The sequence below is a fragment of the Cyprinodon tularosa genome, unplaced genomic scaffold (assembly GCF_016077235.1).
Source record: "Cyprinodon tularosa strain WSP-4 unplaced genomic scaffold, ASM1607723v1 ctg59, whole genome shotgun sequence".
Classification (NCBI taxonomy): Eukaryota; Metazoa; Chordata; class Actinopteri; order Cyprinodontiformes; family Cyprinodontidae; genus Cyprinodon; species Cyprinodon tularosa.
The window spans coordinates 526,871-552,022 of NW_024039329.1; the positions used below are offsets into that span (position 1 = coordinate 526,871).

Genomic DNA, 25,152 nt, shown 5'->3' on the forward strand with positions numbered 1-25,152 from the left:
CCCGCTCCGTCAGTTTACGTGGCCTACCACTTCGTGGCTGAGTTGCTGTCGTTCCCAAACACTTCCATTTTCTTATAATACAGCTGACAGTTGACTGTGGAATATTTAGGAGCGAGGAAATTTCACGACTGGATTTGTTGCACAGGTGGCATCCTATCACAGTTCCACGCTGGAATTCACTGAGCTCCTGAGAGCGACCCATTCTTTCACAAATGTTTGTAAAAACAGTCTGCATGCCTAGGTGCTTGAATTTATACACCTGTGGCCATGGAAGTGATTGGAACACCTGATTCCAATAATTTGGATGGGTGAGCAAATACTTTTGGCAATATAGTGTATATCAGACATGATAATTGACTTTAAGGTTCAGTATGCACAGACTAAATGATATAACCCTACACATCTTTGATGCTGTACTTCTTTATTTCAATTCGTGCAAACTCCACAGCTATGCTTTATGCCACGTTTCTCGCCTCAGCGGAGGAAATGGGCCGTGTCATGTCGGTGGGAGCTGCAGCGCAACATTCATGATGGAGAACAGTTAAATAACTCATGAAAAACCCATTTCAAATCCACAATGGACCACTGGGAAGATCGTTCAGTGTTATGCCTGTGTGTCTGTTAATGTGGGGTGGCCCCTTTGTCATGACTGTTTAATCAAGCATCTTCGTCGTTGTGCAAGACTGCCCCTATGTGTGTAGGTTGGTCTGCATGTGTTTGTGTGCGTGTGTGCGAGTACATGTGTGGGAACTGCTGGAAAGGGAGCTGAGATGAGTTTCTGTAAATGACAGGGGGGCCCTCATGGCTAAACAGAAATAGCCTTAGAGAAAAGAGAAGATGAGGCCTGAACATAAGAGTGGTGCACACAAGAGTTGGAGCAGCAAAGTGAAAACTAAATGGGGGAGAAAAGGAATTAAAACTTCACACAAAAGAGAGAGAGAATGAGAAAGAATATGACCCATCCAGTATCTCTGATAGGAGCAGAATATCTGCTCCTGTGGATATGAAAATCCACTAGATTTAGAAGTTCCTTCATGCAAAAATGTATTAGATACAAAGAACCTCGTGTTTAAACTTGAAAAAAGCAATATGGTTCACTCATGTTAAGCTTAGATGAATATTACATCAAATAAGGCTTTCTGTTAAACACCAAAAATCTGTTATTCTGATCTTTAACTGATCAAAACCAGAGCTTGATGGAGTCTGACAGGGCATTGTATGGACAAGCGATATTTTACTATTTGCATGTTTGCATTGGTAACAATTTAGAGCAGTTGCTTTTTTAACAATGTAGTCAAAGGGTAGTTAGAATAACCAGAGCCCCAGATATTTGCAAAGCAAAATACAGGCAAATCCCTACCATATCATCCTGAGTCACAGAGCAGGAAGTGAATGAGATTCATGATGTGTGTAAAATTTGACTTAGCATAGGCTTTTTTTTTTGAGGAAGTACCAGGTAGTTTTGAAATATATAGCATTGGTTAAGTCCGGTTAACCGGCCATTAAAAGCTAACATGACAGCACAAGTCTAGATACAACCTCAAAAGAGACATTGTTTTGAAGTGCATCAGGTTTTCAGGCCTAAATTCTTTTTGAAGACTGATACAGTTTTGTGTTGCCACACAATAGTCAAGAAACGCCTAAATTAGGGGAATTATATTCTTTTTTTCTGTCTAAATATAACCCGTCATAGTGGCTAGAACTAAAATTCAGCATAACCGAATAGAGAAATGTTTCAAAATTATTACAAAAAAATATAGACAGATTCTACCTAGACAGCATTAAACACCATGGTGTAAAGCAAATGAAAATGCCTCTGTTGTAGGTTCTTTGTCTTAAGAATAACAATGATACACAGTAAAGGGAAAAACCTACCAGCTTTTACAAATCTGACACAAACATGAAAATCAGCTACCATGTAATTAAAAATAATCTAATTTACTATCAATCCGCTACTATGTACTTGGTACTAATAAACTACAAAAAAATAAACAGGCAGAAAGTAAATGAAACATTCATTCTCAGCCACACAATACATATCAAAGTTATATCAGTATACCAGGAAATGAGCACTCAAAACTGCAATACTTAAAGGGGAACGCCGTTTTGTTTTTACATTGGGCCCTTGATTTTACGTTATTACATCATGTTCTACTCACCCATAGGAGTTTTGTGTCATTTGGAGCCGTTCTGAAGATATTCGGTTAGGTTATATCCAAGTATATCTTCAACGGAATATCTTCAGAACAGCTCCAAATGACACAAAACTCCTTTGGGTGGCGTTCCCCTTTAATAATGAGAACATCTTAAGAACATACTTAGGAACATCCAACCTCACTAACACAAGACAATAGGGTCACATGAGGTAGATGTGTGCTCTGCTTTAGGTCCGAATCATGCAGTTTCAACTCTTATCGACCTGTCTGGGTCTACATGGATAAACGGCTCCAGGCACTTCTCTCTTACCTTGAATTATGGTAAAATCTCTACAAGGCCTGAGGTCAGTACAGAATGGAGGGTGAGGGTGGATGTTGGGAAAATCCCAACTTTGGATCAAATAAACTAAACATGCTAAGTCAACAAGGAACACACCTTAAAACAACTGAGAGGATAAAAAGAGAACATTCAGCATCAACAGAGAGGAGAACATGGCTGTTATAGTTTTTTTTAAAGAAGTGCCTAAAATATACCAAACATACCATTAAGACAAAAAAGAAAATTTAATACAGATGGATTTAAGAACTTACTGGATGTAAGCAGATGTTGCCATGTGTAGCAGTAGATCAAATTGAAGTTGACCAACTAACCTGATCCAGACTTTAAAAGAAAGTCACTGGCTAATTTACAAAAATTAAGATTAGCCTACAGTACCTTTATTTTAAGAATGCTTTAGCCTAAACAATTACATGCATATTATGGCTGATTTCTGGCCTGTTAGTCATTTGATATCAGTTTATTACATCATAAAAAAATCCATAAAATTTAAAGTCGTTCCAATATACTACAACTGACGTTATATTTCAAATTATTTTAATTTTTCTTAGCCAGCAAAGTATTATTTTTTTTTTTTGTCCAATCCAAAAGGTAGTTTCCTACTCCCTCTTAGCGATTAAGAAACACATTTCAACCATAACCCCTCCTTATGTCTTCATTATCAGTGTGGATAAAACTTTGCCTGCATCAAAATGTTCAGTCCATATGGACTCTCAGCCAGTTATTTAATTAAAAATTCACATCCATAGTGTGTGCATCGTGACTATATGGCAAATACAGTTCTGATGTGTTTCACATCAACCCCAAATAGCCAGCCAATAATACCTTGAGCTTTTTCTTTTGTTTGGTGTATCAGTAATTCTTTTGGAAAAGCTCCCAAGATCAAAACAGAAAAGCAAAGATAAGGTTGGTGAAGCAAAGCAGCCGTTTGGGGCTAAAACACTTACTGCAAAGTTGTCCCTCTCCTCTCCTCGGCTCTGAGGTCACAGGGCATGAAGGAGGGTGGTCCCCTGCAGGTTGTGAAGACCCTGAGTCCGCTTCTTTAGTGGCTCTAGTGCTATCCATCAAAGTACTGGCCTGAAATAAAAAGAAACAAAAATGATCAAAAGGGTCATTCCATACCGAGGGGCTTTTTTCCCTTCATCTTTAAATCAACTGTAAACTTATTGCTTGTATAAGATATAAATGATCATATCTAAATACCAAAGAAAAATCATTTAATCCAAGACAACACATTGCTTATGATCAGTTTATTTAGGTCATTGTAATAAAGTAAACATGCTTTGTAGGATATTATGTTAGCTACATTAAACATTTAAATGGTAGTAAAGTTGATTAGTAGTCTTATATTCTGCTACTTTAAGAGACTACACATCCCATAATCAATGTTTTTTTTGTTTTGTTTTTTTGCTAATAAACTGTAAACTAATAAAGTTGAAATTCAGCTTTTTGAATCCAAAGCTTTCTGTTCGATGCCCTTCTCGGTTTTAAATGGTGTCTATTTCTGCCAATGGTCAACCAATAATACAGAGACACTGATGAGCAGCTGTACTAATTTTACTATCAATCACTTTATTAGACAAAAAATCTATTTTGTTTTTTGGTATCGTATGTATGTAATGTATCGTATCATCAACCAAAGATTCAAGTCAGACAGGGGAGTGGCAGCCTAGTGGTTAGGCCATTGCGCTTTGAGTCCAGAGGTTTTGAGTATAAGCCCCACTCCCACAGACTGCCACGCTGGGTCGCTGAGCAAAGACCAGAGCGACGCACAATGGCAGCCCACTGGCCCCCAAGGGGATGGGATAAATAAAGAGATTTCATTTTGTTTCTCTGTAGTTTTGACAGTGTAATGACAACAAAACGCTGAAAAAAAAGGAAAGAAAACAAAAGACAGTAAGAATAAGTAAAACCAAATATGTGTTTTAATGTTTTTTTTTTCTTAAGAGAAAAAAACTGTCCAAACCAACCCGTCCCTAGGTTCACAACTCATCTTTGATAGCAACACCTAGTGACAACTGGAAAGCCTTTTTTTTCTCTAAGAAGGTATCTTGATCTACTTTGTTTTGCACATTTGCTTTAATTCAGCCACACTGACCTTCTCAGGTACCATGCCATCTCAGTCCGATTTAAGCAAATTCTTTAAAAAGTTTCTTTAAATGTTGAATTATGTTTAGTTTGGTCATTAAGGGGGTTACATGGGCACTCTCCTCTGAGACTCTTTGGCAGACAACTGAGTTTATAATTTGATTAAAGTTATAATGAGTAGACTGTTAAACCCAAGACTATTACACTTCTACCGCCATGTTTCACTGTGAGTACAGGATTCTTTCTCTGAAATGCTGTTGGTTTCATGACGGATACAAAAAGCATACATTCCATAAAGTTTAGCTTTTGTTAATCAAGTCAGCAGAATATTTCCTGTAACCAGCATTGATTTGTAAGATGCCATAAATTATACATTTATGTCCAAAAATGAAGGCAGTAAAGTTTTTGTTTAGCAGTAGTCTTTCCACTCGTTTTCTCCAAAAATTTGTAAATTTTCTTGTTGACCTTCAAATCTAACTCGGGAAATTGAGGCCTGCAGCGCTTTAGATGTTCTGGCTTCATCTGTGACCTCCTGAATGAACACTAATATGTTATTGAGGTAATTTCGATGAGTTTTTCTTAGGATAGTTTAATGTCTTCTGTTTTATGTCAATACTTTTTTCCTAATGTGAACTCAAATTCCTTTAGATAAGGACATTTCTAAACTGTATACTGTAGTTGTCAAGTAAACAGGTCTTGCTTTTGCTAAAACACAACCAATAAATCGTTGCTATTAGATTCCTTTTATCTGGGCTATTTAAGTGAAATCCATCCATCTTCTCCTGTGGGTCGTGGTGGAGATGACGCCTATCTCTTATGAGCACACTTAAACCTCAGGATAATTTGGAGATGCAAATCAACCTAACATTTTGAAGGAACATATAATTAAATAAATCTCAGATTATATTTTAAAATTAGTTTGGGTCGATTTATTTCATTAGCTAAAATCATTATTTGAACATTTAATTGTTACAAAAACAATCTGTAATGTGGCAAAAAAGTTTTTGCAACATTGTGTATAAACATTTGGGATGTGACTCAAACAAATTAATGCAAGCCATTAGCAATGCAAGAAAAATGGGTTTAAAATGGGTTTAAATTGCACTGAATAAACTATTTGAGTTTCTGTAAATTTCAAGCATTATTGGGGCTGAAATATTAAGGCTATTAAAAAAAAAGAAGAAAAGAAAAAAAACACAACTCTCTCCCCGTAAATAGAGTCTGCTGTTGCAAATATAGCCATTAATTGCAAATGTATTTTGTCAGCTGTGTTCCCATTTTTAGCTACTGTCACAACAGTCTGATTTCTGCTATAAAAAGACAACAACTGAAGGGGGATGCAGCTCTGGGTGAAAAAGTGCCCCTTCCCTGAAGTAACAAGGCTGCAAAACAGTCAGTCAGACAGACAGAATCAAAGATGGAGAGAGACACATAGAGAAGGCTGAGGCAGTTGTTTTGGATGTGCTCCACTCCACTTCGCTCCACTGCTGAAAGAGTAAAGCGGTATGAGACATTACGATGGAGTCAAGCTGACCATGAAAAGCAGAGGGGGATGTAGAGGGTGGCTGTCAGGATGAAAAGAGTAAGGTAGATTAAAAAAAAAAAGTCTGTGATGGCCTACTGACTAGCAGTAGAGAGACAGGCAGTGGAGGTGCATCATATCTTAAGACAAAAAAAAGGAACCTTAGGCTTATGAAATATACATAGCTCTCAGCAAGAGTCAGAGACACAAACAGAGGAAGGCCTTATAGACTGACAAGACTCCCCTTCATCTCCTAAAAACACTCTGCTAAAAATAAAACACACACATTTTTTATTTTATTTTTTTGGAGAATGGAATTTTTTTTTATGTACCTACCGTATATTCATATGAATCCAGGTGTTGTACATGAATGCCTCATCCTACAGTTACAGAGTGGCAAACCCCACAAACAACTACAGTATGACATAAAAAGCCACAAGTGATTCGGCTGTTGGCCTGTATGTAAATTCACCAACTGGCCATGGGAAATTTACTTCAACTGCCTCTTTCAGACCTGCCCTCAATTCAAGCCCAGACAGCTGCCTTACAGCAGGACCAGCAGTTAAAAACCATTTAAAGAGACCCCACTTAACTGTAAACTCACCCTTTGTTCAAGGTAACAATTCACTTCTCCTACGCACTGTCTGTAATTGCTGAGCCACAGGATTATTCTGATTTTTGAGCAACTACCAGGAAGGCAGTGATGGGACATATTCCCTTTCACCCTTTATTGAATTTCATTGTTTACCTTCCTCACCTGACAAGCTAGGTGTGCCTCTTCAATGTACACCCTTATGTGTGAACAAAAATAAAAAATAAAAGACTCCAATGTAAAACGGTCACGTCTGACCCAAGGGATTATTTACCTATGCTGCATAACAACTGGCCTATACACCAGCAAGCAAGTTTCCCAACCTTTTTTCAGCTCTTTTAGTCACTTATTTTTCCATTTCTTTTCTGTTTCTTTCCTTTTTTGCAGTGAAAACGCCATACGAATGGCAATAAACTGGAGACAAAAGAGTAGCAAGAAAACTGAGCCCAGAAAATGCATCCATAATTCATCAAAACAGATGGTGGAGATTAACACGTTTGAAACTTGAAATCATATAATGCACCAAATGACTGCTAAAAATCCTTACGATTTTACAAGTGGTATAACATGTAATGTTTTGCATGGAGTCGTTAAGGGAATGAAGCAATCCCCTTTTATCTGCAAAAGAAAGTGAGAATCACAACAGATGCATTACCATCAACACGGTAGTTCTTTGAGCTAACTGTTTATAGAAGCATGTTAATTTGCTACTTAGCAGGTGATTCTGCAAACAGGCATCTATTTAAAGTACACAGAGAATCTCAGTTTTTACTAATGTGAACACATTCATAAAAGGAATGCATTTAAGACTCTGTGAATGTCTCTAAATGGTATAGGATTCTAAGGAAGCAAAACAGGAGCTTTACTTTAGTCTCCTGTCCACATGTGGTCAGTCTATTACTTGCAAGCATATATGTGTAATGGTAACAACCAGAATTAAACCTGTAAAGATGTTTTTAGTCTTGTATGCCAGAGAATACACACAAAGGGAGCTCTTTGATTTATCAGCTCAACTGGCTAGCAGCAAGTTAGAAAAGATCACTGGACTGAGGATAGTTTTAAAGAGTTTAATAAGGATTGTCTATTGCCTGCTGCTAATCTGAACCAAAATATAAGATAAAGTCCCACCTTGAATTAATTTATCTTACAGTGTAAAAAAAAAAAAAACATTCTTAGTGCTATCCATTTTAGTAAAATTGATGCATGCACGGACAATGGTTTATGAATCACTGGCATTTCAATAAATCACAAATAAAAAATACAATTTAGAGGTTAAATTTAGTAACTGTGCATTAAAAAGATGAATTCTGGCGTACTTAGCAGTCCATGCTCCGGCCCCCTCAGCAAATGTAAAGATTTTCATTAAATTTCAAAAATAAAACAATAATAATAACTACAACTTTTTCAAGTTAAAACTAGTGCTATTGTTTTTAACAGTTCTATATATTCTAAATGTATAAGACAATTAATAATCTCTGTCCATTGCTTAGATAATTAATGTAAATATGTGATAAATTTCAATAGTATTAGGCAGGCAGTAACCACAAGTATTACAGACTACCATCCCCTAGCCCAGTAATGGAATTATAGTACATTTTTTGTAGTAGTATTCCTACAGACTACTGAAGAAAACTGACATTGATGCAGCTAAAAAATAAATGCTGCCAAACATTTTGTTAATTCCTGTAAAATGGTGATAAATTCACTTTCCAATGCAGCAAATGCATGAAGAACAGCTAAAAGTGGTATTTTATCATGTGTATAGTGAAAATACCACAAAACTAAAGCCACATTACTACATTATAAACCTTATTAAACCTTTTATTGCACATTCCTACTGATAAATGCCCTCTGAATAGACCAGAAATAGACCAGGGACATTTAAGATGCAGAGTGGGAGTCATGAGGTGAAATGAGAAAAATCTACAGAGGTGGTACTAATTGAGGTTAATTCCACAGTTCAGCATTATCTTCCCTAATCGCTAAGGAGGAAGCTGGTAATGGATGATGTTGCACTACATGGAAGAAGGCAACCAGCAGGAATCAAACAACAATGTTGAGAACTGTGTTTGCCCTTAAAGGATCACAAGTCATTAGCAGCTGAGTCCTGACCTTGATTGGAATGTACAGACATTAAGACAACCTGCAGGCTTCAGCAGTAATATGTGAATCAGCTCTGTGTTTCTATGAAGGAAGGCTTCTGTCTTCTATGCCGTCTTCTCAGACAAGTCATTCACAGCTTCCTCTAACCAATATTTTATCTGTCAGCTGCTTGAAACAGTTTTGACACCATCTTGCTCACATACAGCCGGTTTTAAACTCAGTGTCACTTCCAAGGAATGATGGAGCAATGCATACACGCATAAGTCAAACAACCATATGTCTTCAGAGAGTTACTTTCCTCCTCACATAGGAGCTTTCAGGTCCATAGCCCTTGAAATTTCCACAGGACCTTTAGGTCAGCACCTGTCAGATTCATTAAGTAGGGTGACAGGATCAGGCAACGCATCAATAAGAAGAAGTGGAGGTGAACGGTTATGTGTGTGTTACTGCTTTTATCTCATGATGGACATAATCTTGGGGGAAGACTTCTAGTTTCAAGTCGCAGCCTCTTCTGAATGTGTGTGAGCGTGTGTGTGTGTGAGGAAGAAAGTGCCTGTGTCACCAGGGAGGAACACCATCCATAAACACTGCTGACAGGCCAGACAGGAAATACACTTGAGGATGTCGATAAGTTAGTCAGCGGGAGTGAGGAGAGATCAATACAAATCCAGCATGATGTAACTGCCTGAAGATGAGATCATCTAATGATCTATGTTTAAGGATTTTTGATTCACTATATTTTCACATCATATTTTTGCTTTATGCAATAAGGTAATTAAACTTTTCTTTGTAATATAACAGATAATAAATGTCCATAATCATCTGAAAAGTAAATAAACACAAAAATGCTAGAATGAAAGTTTGATGCTCAATCAGTGCTTCTCACCACCAGGAGGTTTAAAAGTTATCAACTAAATAGTTCAACTATTAACTATGATGAGGTGTATCTATCTTCATCAGCGCACAGAGCATCTGCATAGTTTAGCATGAGGATATGTAATCGCATTATTACATTCAAATGCTAAGGAGCATGTATGCAGTATTTATGGAATATCTTAACATTTCTGTAGAAAATAAGTTACAGCCTGGTTTAGCTAAATGTCAACATAGCGTAATAGCATCAAATGTGTAAGAAGGTTGACTCTTGATCTGTATTTATCTAGGGCAGTGTGTATTCCTATGATATTTTACATGGGGCATATGCATAATAATGTGATGATTGTATATTTAGATCTTACATTCTAATTTTTAATTAACAGTTAAGACAAACAAACATCACGTATTCTGGATACATCAGAGTTAAATGTGATATTATTGTTATTTTGCAAAATAGCTGTGCTGTGTTTAGTATTTTTTTGCTGACATCTAAATCGTCTTGTCGTGTTTTATTGTAATCTAATCTTTGTAGTCTTTACTGCGCTGGCATTGCCATACATTTCATTTCTGTGTTGCATTATTTGATGTGCACTAGCACCAAAGCATATGTTTATTCATGGGAAAATGCTTGAGATTAGAAGCTCAGCCTTACTGTGAACAAGCAGCAAACAAAGGTTCTCCCTTGGGCTTTCTAAAAATGAAGGACTTGAGATTGATTTTTACCCGCAGGGAATGGCTGCCTTATATCTCAGTGCTCTTCTTTCATGGTGGTGGCTGCGACTGCCCGTGTGCGTGCATGCTCTGGTCGATAGGTGTTTGTGTGTGTTCTCGGCTCTGCTGACATTTCCTCAAACGTGGCTGACATTTCCGGGGGATTTGAAGATCTGATCCCGTCTGTGTTTGAAGAGCTGTTAGCTGCCCTCCTTGCAGCACAGAGGAGAATGCTGGAGCAGAACTGGCAGCAGGGCCCTGCCTTCAGGGCCTTAGTCTCTGCAGCATTTGGAGCAGCCCGTCCTCATTCACCCATAAAGAAGACCTGTATTGCTCATTGCATGCCTTTTAGAGATGATGGGTTCAATGTTTGGTCTCTAGCTTAGTCTTGTCGCTTGAGCTGAGTTGTTCTGCTTTCTGAGGCAGAAAAGCTATCACCCAAAGATCCGAGAGAAGAAAGTGGAGAGATAGTGTAGCAAAAAGAGAAGCAAGAAAGTGTGAGCAGGAGGAGTAGTGATCTGTTTCTCATGCTACAGGCTGGTTAGTGGAGCGAACTGACACAGACTGACATCTCTCTCGCAAAGAGAATAAGCTAAAAAAGAGCTTTGCTACTCTTTGTCAATTTCTCTTTGGTTTTTACTCTTTCAGTTGTCCTACCACCTTCTTCCTTTTACTCTACCAACCCTGAGGCTTCCATGTCTTGTTTTTTTTCTGCCTGGATGAACCATGCAACAGTCCTGTCCTAACCTGGCACATAGATTACACCATCGACACATGCACACACATACGCTGTGTGCACACTCACAAAAAAGGAAGAGGCCACTACAATAGCTCAGAGGAGGCCCAGTGGCCAAACAAAGGTTACTTTCGGGTCAGTCAAGGGCATAAGCACAGAAAGCCCCTTTAGAAGTAATCTTGGCACTAAGGGCTAGTTTGGTGTTTGTTTGTGTGATAGACTATGACACATAAAAGCTTAACAAACCTAAAGCAGTGTACACACATGCAACAGTTATCCTACCAGCTATCTTTAGCATAATACAATTTAAATTCTAGTTTTTTTTATTCAAGCAGAAAGACAAATTGGCTTGCTTGCATAGCCTACAGATAACTAGCCTGAAAGCAAAAAAGTGTAGCAATAATCAAAATTCACTTTTTCACTCAGCAAACCTTTCCTAAATAAAAAAAAAGCACAAACCGCTTCATGATGTATTGCCAGGTGGCAAGATTTGAAGATAATTACATAAATGATCAGCACTTTGGATGTTATCTTCCCATTAAATGGCTGTTATTAGCGATTATCAGACCCATAGAATGGCTTCAGATGGTGTTTCCTACCTGGCAGTAGGTTATTACAGAATGAACCTTAATTCTAACTCTAAGGTCATTCCTTTTTTACCTGCAGAATTTGTTAATGTATTTACATTTAATCTGAACATAATTTTAGTAGTTCTTCACCAAGTGCAAAAAAAAGTGAATCTGCAGGTTGCTCATATCAACAACCCCTCACAATAAAAATCTCATACTCTGTCAACTGAGTGACATCCGTGTGACTAAAACATGTGGACTTCACTTAAAGTAAAGCTTTAAAATGCATTTAAAAAGGTAGGCTTTAAATAATGTAGATAAAATAGTATGAAGTAGGTAAATAGAAAGTGGAATTTAAGGGTTAAGATGTAGCTGAAGCAGCTGTTATCAGCGATAAGCTGAATATTATCAGCAATAAGAAACATACTACTGTAGCAGGTAGAGAAGGTGCAGTCCTAAGCCATTCTATGGGATTGATTATCATTGTCTCCTTTTCATCTAGTCTTTCTTTCATCTTTTCTCCTTTTTCCCTCTTTTCCTTTCCTGTTCTACTTACATTGCAGTGTCCATATAATCTGTAAAACTCCCAGCATAATCATAATAAAGCTGTTTATATGCATAAAACAAGCGGAACACTATGGCAATAGCCGTACTGCTCCACTTGTGAAAAATCTGTTGGGCTCTTGTTTGGCATCAAGACAATTATTCTTATTGCCACATTGCCAGACAGGACAGGACAGGATAAAAATAGAAAAGAATACCTCAGCAAACATTATAATTGCTAATAGGTTTCAGAATAAATCAGCACCCTCTTGTACCTTGTAGGTATAAGAGCCCCCCCAACCTAAACATGTGTAGTATGCTGGAGGTCAGTGGATCATCCAGAGTGAATGGTGATGTAACTATGTCCTGGTTATTATTCCGAACATCATCTGAAAGGGATGTCTAGGTAAATAACAGCAACATCCATTCTAAAGAAGTGAGCTAAAATTAAATGACGTACAAAATCTGAAGTACTATCTGAACAATTTGTCATTTAGAAACCCTGGGAACAGGATGTGGTTCTAGTAGTTATGTAAATATGCAACACTTTATTGACCCCTGTAGGTTTGAGTCCTTTTTTTAAGGCAGATCATTGTTACACAGACCAGGAACAGGGGGCCATTAAAGCTAAATGTATATAAAATACTACTGCATATACTGGGAGTCACATTTACACCTCAGTCTGTGCTAAAAAATGTAAGATTATCAGGTCAATGCATCAGATCTATTGCTATCTTTAGCAGAACCTAGCTGTTGACGCTATTAAACAGGATATATGTCAATACATCAAAACACAAACAATCAAAAAACAAAAATGTCACTGGTTTTGAGTTGCAAACATGCAGGTCTAAGACAATATGTTGTTGCTCACGAATGGACATCCAAAGAAGCCGAGACATGCACAAAACACACCCATACACACACACACAGCTGGAAACAACTGGAGGCAGCGTCTTCCATCCAAGTCTACTGAAAGCCTCAACAGGAAGAGGGAGAGTGTAATCGATTGGCCCCTTCCTGCTGTGAGAGCAGAAATAAGCCTACTATTTTTCAGCCTGTTTCTCAGAGCAGCAACTACAAGTAAGAACTCACACCCACCTGAAAGTAGCATTATAAAAATCTGTCTCAATTTACTGCTCTTATGGTATTTGAAAATGCACTTTAGCCTTTTAAGATTTGAATGTATTTTTTTGTAATTTTGTTTTTGTAAGGAAGGTATCATCGATAAACTACAATACAGTCACGCTATTGGAAGAGCGGGTGAAACAAATGAAATAGGACAATATAAAATTAACTGGAATCTGCATAAAAACATTTCTACAATTTTACTATAAACAATTCTTATATATATATAAAAAAAAACTTACAGCTAAAATATCCACAGCATATCTTGTATCTTCATAAGAGATGGCATTATTTTTAAGACAGTTTATAATGTATTCAAAGTGCCACTGCTTGTGCTTTTCTCTGTGTTTTTATGTTTTTCTTTCTTTTTTTTTTTGTGGTAACCTGTATTCTGTAAAGTTGCAGCTGAACCTTTGTGAAGTCCAAGATATTTCGGGAGCAAAATGGATTTAAAGTGGTTTGCGGATAGAACCAGGGGAGACTGAACAAGACAGATTAAAATTTTTGGAAATGTCAATCATTTACCCTTCCAGGAATTTCAAAATCACAGCATCATATATAATAAAGAGCTGCAAACACTGATCGACAAGCAAACAGGACAATGGCCCATTTGTACTCAAAGACGCCTACCTGCAAAGGCTTTCTATCAAATTGCTTGGTAAGAACATTTACATCATGCTTTGAGAAAGTGTTATTAACAATATTTCTGCGTATTACACAGTTTTCAAAAGTATATATCTAAACATATTTTTGTCCCCCTATCTTATCTGTAGAGTTTTTTCTTGAGGCAGAGCTTCATAGCAAGTAGGCTCAAATAGAGAAAAGCAGATGGGAAAGCCCAAATTTCACATTCTAAACAACAATCTCTGTTGCATTTCAACTGCAATTTTAAATCAGATAAAGTTAGCAGCAAGTATAGCAACCAATACCAAGGGTTAAACTAAATATATAAATAAAGAAATGTTTTGAGAATCAGATACACATTTAGGTACACTAATTACATAAAGAATATTTTGACAGTTTGTCACAAGGACTCCTACAAGCACATGTAATGCCAATACCCAGTAAGAATAGGCCATCTTATCATACAAATTGAAGTTTATACTGTCCTTATTAATTGATGACTTAAATATTGAAATGACACATACCTGTTAAAGCAAATATTTGGAAATTGAATATGCTCTATTCGAAGCTGTTAGTTGTCATTACTTAAACTGTAACACTGCAACATAGCTATGCCCTTAAATGTGCCGTCAAATACCTACAAACACTTTCTTCAGTTCCACATTCATTGCAACCGTGGGAAAAAGACGGCTTGGTTTTATGAGATAAATAGAAGTAGAAAAAGTTTCTCATAGGGTAAATATTTCAAAAAGAAATACATTGAAACATGGGGGATTACATTCACACTCAGACTAACCCTTGCTTGAGAAGGATATGTTAGGGTTATAAAAAAAATGCTTAGGATTTTTACATAAATTCAGCATATTTTTTTTGTACAAATATCCATATAAATCTAAATAACTAGAAGACTGCAAGGCCATCTTGCTGAAATGAAACAACCGCTAAGCGAAGATCTTTTTGATCAGTAAACTCACGTAGCAGAAATTATATTAGATATCTTTCATTTGCTCTGAATAGTCCAGTGTTTAGATCTTATTCAAAAATCATAATGAGGTTTGGGAACTCGGGATATGAAGATAGGCAACTTCAGAATGCACTGAAGTCAGTATAAAGCATCGAGGAGAATGTTTAGAAAGGGTTGCTTTACAAGTGGATAGTATAATATTTATACTTAAGCTTTGTAAAATGGGAAAGCTTTTTTTTGTTAGTCCTGTTTTGGTAGTGTTGGTAACCTGGACAGTGGGTTCAGCTGCTTGTTATACAGGTAAGATTTGCTCGACAAATGATGGAAAAAGTTAGCTGTATTTACATACGATTAACAAAAGTTGATTATATAGACTTGAAGGCAAAGCAGAACATCCAGTTCAAGCAATAACATGGACTACCCATAATATGAGAGAACAATAATTTCAGAAGGAACAAGGATCCGCTTCATCCCTGTTCCTCAGCAGCAGAGGTGTTTCCAGCTTCAGCTGAAAACAAGCCACACTTAATTCAGCTTCACCTAATTCTCTTTCTTTTCTTAAATATTACACTTATTGAACTTGCACCCCAGTCAAACTTTCCAACCACAAGATGTGAAATGCTATGATAATAAATTCCCGAATGCTTGAATCTATTATTGAAATCTCAGTTTGGATTAGAAAACTGTTTTTCCTTTTATCTACCTGCAAATGTCTGCAATTCTGAAGTGTTAATTGATGTTAAGTGAAACTAAATTAGAGCAAAGGTCTAACACTTCCACATTTATATCCAATTGTTATTTATGCATGCAAACTGTATTGCACCTGCAAGGTGTGAATAGGTGGTGTCAGCCAAAACCGCTTTTTTACTCGTATATCTGTTTTTTAAGCCTCAGGAAAATATAAACAGTTGGTAATATATACAGTAGAGCATAGCATAACAGGAGTGGTCTCAAGAGGGGAGATGAAAGAAGGGATCCAGGGAAAACAAGACAGAAAAAAAAGAGATATTAGAAGAGAGAGAAAGAAGACAGTGTGTCCAGGGGGGCAGCAGAGGGAGCATGCACAAGATGGAGTCTGGCATTAGTTACAGCTTTCTGTAGACACGTCTGTATGTGTGAAGAAGACAACATGAGTGGCATGCAGGTGCTTCTCTTTGCACGTGTGGAGGTTTTGTGAATAACAGGGGAGTTGAAAACCTTGCGAAAAGCATGTGATGTTGTTGTTCTTGTCTTGTCTGATACACAGCTTCTTCAGGATCACAGTAAACACTCCCTCTACCTCCTTGCATGACTGTGAGGAGAATCACTTGTGAGGTAAAGATCCCCCCTTTCCCCTCTAACCACCCTCCCACCCCGTCCTTTCTCTTTTCTTTCACCACATGCTGCTTCATGTCTTCCAATTGCCCCCCTTTTTTTTTCTTTTCTTTTTTTTACAGCCGTTCATCACAGCTATGATTAGAGACTACAGGAATCTTGTAGGACTATAGCCGACTCCTCACCCCTGCCCTGACCTTTCACCTGTGGGTTGAGCCCCCTGCTGCCACAGCTGTTTTTTACGGGGTCGATGGGTCCATTAGGCCTGACGCTTCCACCTACACACCTCAGATCACTGAGTAATAGACATAAATATGCACCGACAAGCACATTAATGCAAAGATGCAAATGATGAAAAACAGGTAAAATTCAAAATAAATGGTTTCACTAAACAAACAACAATCCTTTGGGGCACGCTAATGCATAAAGGGACCCCTTTTATTAGATTACACAGTCATTACAGAGGGAGGGTCACTGGGGCCACCTGTGGCTCCAGAATCTATCAGAGGCTCTTGTGTCCAAAAACACTGACGGCATAAAAGAGCACAGTAGAGGTGAAGAATAAGCAGGCCTAGAGAAGTCCTACGGAGCTAATAGTAGCATCCTTCAGTTGGCACTGTGCATATGTTCTGTATGCAATCGGAGTCCTTTTGTATGAATGTGTGTCCTTCCCTGTGTGTGTGGGCCCCAGGCCGTCTCTGACAGCTCACAGCTCCATGGTAGCCATCTGCTGGCAGTCACACCAGGAGAAAGCATCCACAGCCACACAATGGAGAGCAATGACAGGCCAGGATTTGCGGGTAGTTTTGCATGTGTGAGAGTGTGTGCGTGTGTGCGCGTGCGTTTCCTCTTCAAGGATCCAAATGAGCCCCTCTCTATGAGCATGTGCGGAGGGGCGTGGCTGTTGTTGATAGGCTGTCTCTGTTACCAGGCGATAGATTAACAAGCCCAAATGGCCATCTGAGGAGAATAGATAGCATGGACAGCATGGAGAAGTGTGGACACATTTACTATGTTTTGCGTCTTCCTGCATCTGCCTTTCCTGGTTAGATACACAAGCGTTGCTTAATCTGCACCTAATATTCTAATTGACAATATGTTAACCTTTGCGTTAAGGCTAACTGCTAGGTTTCTTTGTGTACACAAACACAGGTTTGCACATTATTTCAAACGGTTGCTTTGTTATCTGCCAAGAATTCAGTGCAGTCTTCCTGTTGCCCCTCCCTGTTTGCTCCTCCCTCTCTGTTCAGGTAGATTGTCACTGTGGATGCAGCCAGATGGTCGGTGTTGGAAAGAATCTGGCTCGCTGGATGCAACACACCAGTCTGAGAGCAAGCATCATCCAGCTGGGTAGAGAGGCCTTCAGTGTTTTATAGAAATAGCATGCTAGGTGGCAGAGAGAGGCAGGCTGCTGGGATCCAAGACACAAAATCTTTTCGCTGCTCTTTCATAACTAATTATAAAGGAAATTAAAGGCTGCTTCTGATGAACAAAATGGTAAAAGCTGCATGTCAGAAGCTGAGAGATGTTAAAAGTGAAAATGTGCAGTTGTATAAAGAGACACTTACTCTGCAGCTCAAATTGGCCGAGCAAATAGCTGTGCTGTGTGCCTTTGTATGGCAGCTCTTCAAAGACAGCCCCCAGTAAGTGTCTGCTCACCAACTCCTGCTGGTGCAAGTTTGCCTGTGACAATGTGCATGCAAAGATTCACTCTCCTGTAGCTGTGGGTTGGTGGGGGCTGTACGTTCACTCACCCCAACCACAGAAAGGCTGGCATGGCATAACCGCTGGCACACAAACAGAGCACACCTATTCACACAGAGCTGGGCTGAATAGCAGAGATTGTCCTGTCAAGGATGCAACACTTAAGCTGCTGATTAAGGCAGAACAAAGCTCTGAGGGGACAAAAGCAGTGCGTAGAGCAGGAAAGAGAACGAAAAGGGGGGAAGGAAGAAATAAAGAGAGGCTCTGGAAAAAAAAAAAGGGGGGGACACTGATCTGGTTTTACTGTGGGAAGGTGAGCTGAAGAGGGCGGAAACTGAGAGAGATGAAGAGGAGGAGGCAACAAAAAAACAGGAGGCCAAGAATTGGCATGGAGAAGTGGAAGGAATGTAAGTTAGGTGGTAAGGATTAAAAGAAAAAAGGTAGGAAGAGAGAAAATGGGGGGGAGTAGCCTCAGGAGGAGATAAAAGACAACAGAGAAGGAGAGCCAAACACAGAGGGGATGAGAGAGAAGATGGGCAGAGCTGCTGTCGAGGTATCCTCACTGATAAAGATGAAGCACCACACAATAACATCGAGGTAGGTAACAGAAAGAGAACGCCCTCTAACGGTAGCCTTACACTTACATCTCCTCCATTCTCCCCCCTCTGGTCCATGGTTGCAACTGCAGACATGACTAAACTCATTGTCATGTTCACTAAATTTGTCGCTATAGAGACTTCTTAAATTAAATCCAGAAACAGATGTAATTGCATCAAGTCAATCAACAATTGTAAATGCCAAAATGTGGGAAAATTAAGGCAAATGTTAAATACCTGCTTAAAGGTTGTTATTTAAAAAATGTGCTTTTCTTATTGAGATATATCAAATATTAGACTTCTAGGGTCAGTGATAATTTGTGGTGCCATGTCATATGATGTTGGTCCAATGTGTTTCTTAAACATCAAGTAAGCTCTGTCATCTAACAAGAACTTTTATAACACTTCATGCCTTATGCAGGTACTGATATAATTTTCAGTAGTACTTTCCACCTGCCAACACTGCTAAAAAAAAAAAAACATTTAAATGATCATCTCCTTAACTAAAGCCAAAGGAGTAGTACCATCAAGAAGAAGAAGAGAGACACCAGAGCTAACAATGCAGAGTAGCTGAAGGCTCCAATAAAGCCCTTATTCATCATTCCCAGCCTTATATACTCTCCTACCTGCTTAGATTCACCTGCAGCTGGGAGAATGTTGGCCAAGGAAGCTTTGGAACAAATGGTGCCAAACACACAGCAAGCAAAATAAGAAAACAAACCAGAATATAAGCAGAGGGAGACAAGTAAATGATAACCGTTTGGGGTTTCTTCTGTTTTCATCATTTAGAAATGTCTTCTGTGGAGGAGCAGGGTTTCAAATAAATTCATATTCAGATGAGAAATCCCTTAATTTCTTTCTTTGGGATTCTTTTTTTTCTATTCTCATGAAAAACAGCATATCATCACAAGTTATGTCAATATAGTGAGTATCCTTAATAGCAAATACAGATACTTTTCAGTAACATGACATGTTGATAAAAAATGTATATATCAATTCTTTTTTACATTTTGGGTTTTAAGGTAATTTAAAAAAAAATTTAATTATATATCCAAACTATAGGACCCTTGTATACTGAATCCATGTCACACATGAAAGTTTTTTAATTTAATGACTATTTAACGGTTACTGTTCCATAGCCCCAGTTTAGAACAGAAATTTTATGTATGTCTAAAAATAAAAACATCTGTAATCATGAATAATGAGCCGACATGTAAAGCACAAAGTCAGAAAACAGAGTTGTGTGTTTTGTGTGTTTGCATGTGTGCATTCAGTGGCATGTTGTTAACAAACGGGGGACAACAGAGAGCGATGCGCTTATTGAATAAGTGTTTTGTAGCAACAGGACTATCATGGTATCACAGCGGTGAGCAGCTGGCAGCTCAGGACACAGGAGCCATGATGGATTCAACATGATGTGTGTGAGTGCATATGTGTGAGCGTGTTACATCTAACAGCTGCGGATGGTTTAGGTTTGTCTCTGTTCGCCGACACTCTCACATCCATCTCTTGTCAATAATCAAGATTTTAATATGGTAGGATTTAAGTCACATCCTTTTATTTTCTTCTAAAAATCATAATGTAAAAATAATAATACAGATTTCTTAATGTCTATTGGTATCAATCCCTGTAAGCCTCAAAGTAGATCATTATACAATATTGACTGGGTTCTGTGCCAGTCATCCTGAGGCCCAGCTGTGCACCATAATGTGGAAGTTCTCCATGCTGAGAAGGGATCTGCTTCAGGACCTCAGGCGAGTCACAAGGCCCTGGCCTGGGCAGTACTCAGTCATCATGCGCCTCAGTGACTGCCAGGTTCTGCTCCATAGAGGAGCAATAGAGAGGCATCAATAATAACTACCTCCAAACCATTTTTTGGGAATATAGCCAAGCAACAATAAGCATATAACACATTTCACGCGTCTGCAATCATTTGGCCCCCTACCATATGTCGCCATATTCTTTTTCTTCTCTTGTTTTGGATTCTGCACTGCAAGTTGAAGGAGTCACTGAGAAAATTTTAACAAGTTATTAAATCTTATGAGGGCTAACCATGAAGTGATTACAATCTTAGGTTCCACTCGTCTGCACATTCTTTTCTGTATAAACAGTGATGCAAAACAAAGCATGAAACATTTAAACAAAAATGCTCCCCACAACAAGAACACAAAAAGTTTAGACTGCTTGCTGACTACTCAAACAATTTTCACCCCATCACCAAATTCAACCATTTCTTTGCCCAAGGGCACAACAAAATGTGTTTGAGGAGGAAGCTGAAATTAAACCATTGCAAAAAATTAAGAAAATCTTTTTGTCAGTTTAGTCACAGCCAGCCTCAGTAATGGTGCATGTCTGAAAAATTTGATCATATGATTTCATTAAAACAGTGTTTAAGATGTAGAAAACAATGGATATTAATAATAAGCTTCAATAATTATATTTTTGTGTAATTTGCTGCTTGGAGGGGAAATCCCCAGTGTGTTACAGCAAAAGTGAAAAAACAATGGTAAATATGCACAAGTAAACAAAAAAGTATTTACAATGATTAAAAAAAATCTCTTTTGTAAAAAACAATTGCAAACTAAAAAAACATAGCAAATAACTATAAGGAACGTTTTTCTTAGAACATGGATATCCATATTAGAATGAAATGTATGTTTACAAAACAGGATTTTTACACATAATGTGCAAAAAAGGTGCAAAGCACAAAAGACTGTTTAATGATCATGTTACTGCGATGAAAAACCAATAATGGCAATCTAATGAATGCAATGTTTTTCTGTCTTTGCACCTCTCCGTCAAAGGAAACAGTCAATCTTTAGCCAAGTTTCACCTTAAAGGTATTGTGAAGGATTTTCGTGAATTTTGAATAAAATAAAAAAAAAGCACATGCACAACCCTGTACTGACTCCCAAGAGGGAATGTCAAACGCGTGAGAGAGCATGCATGAGCCCATTTCTCCTCGTGCTCATACACGCCTACTGTGCTTGAACGTCCCCCCTAACCCCTAAATCCCTAAATCACTATATAGAGCGGGGACTATATAGTGGACTTTATAGGGAATTCAGTTAAGTGACTGTTCGGACAGATGATCACAGCTTTTTACTCCCCGTTGGTCATGTAACTCCTCCTCCTCCACGCAGTGCCTGCGCCATCTTTGTTATTAGTCGCCGCTGTCAGGTAGCGACAGCCTATGGCCAGAGTGGGCCACTGTGACAGTAAATCCCATAATGCTTTGTGAGGAGAGCTCTCCGCGCAAAGCATTATGGGATAAATCTGCCTCCTCTGATGCCTTTCTTTTCTTCTCATACACTTCGTAGACACTTTTTCTCTTACGACCTTCGGCCAATTTCAAAAAACCGCGGTGAGAAAGGTGAGCTTCAATGACTGTCTGAAACCGTAGCTCACCACAGACATATGCCTGTAAGTGCGCATCCACAGAAAAAGATAACTAAGCGGGGGCGAGGAAGTTGGACGGCCTTACGTAAACGTATCACCAGAATGATTGACAATTAGGAGGACCACTTATTTAGATGATCCACCTGGAAATAAAGGATCATCCTATATACTGTACCTTTAACCTAACTCAGTATTTTACATTTTGCAGTAGTTCATGTTGACTTTATCACCACCTGCAAGCAGTTGACAGGTGTTGCTGCTTTTGTATCATATCACTCAGATTATGAAGAGCCCCATTTCTATCAAAAAAGTAAGAAAAAAGTTTCAGTTTAAAAAGATTTACATCAAATGGGTGGTCCAAACAGGGGAGAAGAATAAAGACACCTCTAAACTAGATTTTAGAATTTTTTTGACTGTTTAAATGTTTATCTGAATGGCACCGTGGGAAGTCATTGCATAAATATATGTATTTACTACAACCTCAGAGGACACAAACGCTGACAGCTGGCTCTCATACATACCACTAGAGGCAGACCTCAGCCTCACCATGAAATTCCTCACCACACACAGACACACACCGACTCCTCCAGACTTCATGCATCACTGCACCACTTCCATCTCAATCCCATCGACCCCCTCCTTCACTCCCCTCCACAATCCTCTCTCTCTCTCCTGTCTTTTCAGCTGCAGCCCACCTGATCACAGGCCCTCCTTGTCTTAATCTGCTGGAGTGGGTGCCATGCACAGATCAGGGCCACATTCAGATCAACCCACTATAGCCCCTGTGACCACATTAAAGGGGTGATATCTCCTGATCACACTTCCCACTTTGCTCCCTCTCTTCCTTCCCTCTGCTTCAAGCTCCTATGAATCTGTCCACAGGCCAAACACGATCGATCCCCTCTTGCTCCTTGTACTTCTTGCTAAATCAATGGCTCTTTGTCTCATTAAGAAGTGAAAAGAGGCTGTCTTTGTGTGTCAGTGCATGAGGGTGTGTTCGTTGTGTTAGAGGTAGAAAGAGAAGCAGAGCTCAGAGCTTTAGAGGTGTGATGCGATTTAAGGTTTATTCAGAGAGACCATTAAAATGAGCAGTCATCTACTGTACTTTCGAGGGAGCTAGAAGTCAGAGAGGGTGGGCACCATGTGTGCAAAAGATGCGGTAGACGAAAGTGGTGTTAGAGTGGAAGAAATGTGTGTCTGTATGAGCAGGAGACTATGTGTGTGCAGTGTGTTAAGAGAAGAGAGCCAAACCTCACCACTGACTTGGCCAGGGTCTCTGGAGCCAGAGAAAAAGCCCCACTAACCACAAACCCTCTGTCACACACACCCATACACAAGCTGAGTGTCTCAGAGTGTACATACGTCATTTCAAAACATGTGCTAACCAAGAGGGCAGGGGAAGTTACTTGTAAAAAAAACGGGGGAAAAAACTGAGAAACTCCTGCAGGTAAATAAATGAACAAGCAGAAAAAAAACAACATATAATTTAAATCAAATCTACTCAAATTAATTAACAAGTACATCGGAAATTCATTGGAAATAAACACAAAAATACTCTCTTGCACCCCTTTTGTTAGCCTTTCTCATCCCTTGGCCTCAACCACTCCATCGTATTTAAATTCCCGTCACTGTGGCTCATTATGTTTCCCAAAAGTACCAGAGTAGGTGGTAGCATTGCTGCTCTTTAAGAAATGAATAAGGATAGGGGCTCTTCACACAACATCAATGCATAAAAAGGCCGGGGAGTGCTCATCTACAGCGTGGCTGCTCTTGCTCCATTTATATTTCACAGCAACACTACATTAGATGCCCCTGGATGAGTGAGCACATAGTCTGCACACAGAGCTCTGAATGCGGAGATACAGTACACTCGATAATGTGAGAGTATTTTCACTATTTCAGAGAAAAATATAAACAAAAGCAAAGAAAGTGATAGCTGAAACTACATCCCCTTTATAGGATGTTGGGAGTGAAGAGGGAAAACTGAAGTATTCAAAGGAAAAAGGGGAACTTAAGCAAAATATTTCATCTCAAAGAGTTCAGTTTGTCTCCTAAGATCAATGCCTGACTAAATGCATGAGCAGCAGGAGACACACATTAAGACATTACATGACCAGCACAAGTCTGTCTCTTTCAAATCAGGTTGTGGGTAAGAGGTAGCGCTTAAAGATGGGTGTAGTCAGTTTTTCATGTTTGTTTATGCTTTTTCTTTGCTTTTTTTCCTCATCTAAGGAGAGCACACATTTCTGTGTATACGTCTATGTGTTAGCAGGCTGAGAGACAAAAGGAGCATATGGCAGCAGCAGCCAAGGCTGCTTGTAAATTAAACATAGAGGAAGATTAGATAATGAATGTGTGCTTGGAGACAAGAAGACAGAGCTGAGCCGAGGGCAGTGCAGAGCACTACAAGACCAATGCTACAGTAAGCGTGCTCTGCTGTGTGTGCGTGTGTTGTTAACAGTATAATAAAAGTGCAGAGCAACCCAATATGTGATGACTAACCGATAATGAACCAGAAAAAGAAGACAAAGATTCAGAACACAAAAGCAGAAAGGTTTTGTACACTTTTACAGATGACGCATCTCGAAAAACATGATAATTCAGCCCATATTTAAACTATTAACACATGAATCGAGAGCTGAGGAGGTAATGTGTCGTTGGCTTGTCGCTGACCACGAGTCATCTTCAAGACAAGGAAACAAGATGTGGTGATGGAAAAAAAGAGGCCCTGGATATAATAATTTCCCTAATACGAAGGCGCTTGATGCAGATAGAACTGATGTTGAAGATCATATTTTTATTAATGTAGTGTAATTTTATTGCTCAGCAGGAGGGACTTATTAAAAAATGTACCTTAACTAAAATTTAGCGGTAACTTAACTAAACTATGTAAGAATGCATTGAAAAAAATGAAAAAATATTCAAATTTAAACAAAGGGTTGTAAAACATATCTAATAAATAAGAGTATTGCTGCGATGAGGCACTCTTTTCATAGCGCATGTAAACAAATGCAAACTGTGGGCAATTAGATTAATAAAATAGCTGTCTATTCTTCACTGAACCCCAAACCAAAACAATTTAAACTGTCTCTTTAAGAGCCACTAAACTAAATGATCACAGGTGGTATGTAAAAAAAAATAAATACAAAATAAGTTTCCTCACATTTGTGATTAGTCATTATCACCATTAGGA

General features: G+C 38.6%; 1 protein-coding gene across 1 annotated transcript in view; it reads right to left on the reverse strand.

Annotated features, from left to right (window-relative positions):
- Nucleotides 1-25,152, reverse strand: part of gse1 (Gse1 coiled-coil protein) — a 211,340-nt gene that overhangs the window by 148,007 nt on the left and 38,181 nt on the right. The window contains exon 2 of the mRNA XM_038306718.1: nucleotides 3,441-3,570. Within this exon, the coding sequence (XP_038162646.1) occupies nucleotides 3,441-3,570 (130 nt within the window). The remainder of the gene's footprint in view (nucleotides 1-3,440; nucleotides 3,571-25,152) is intronic.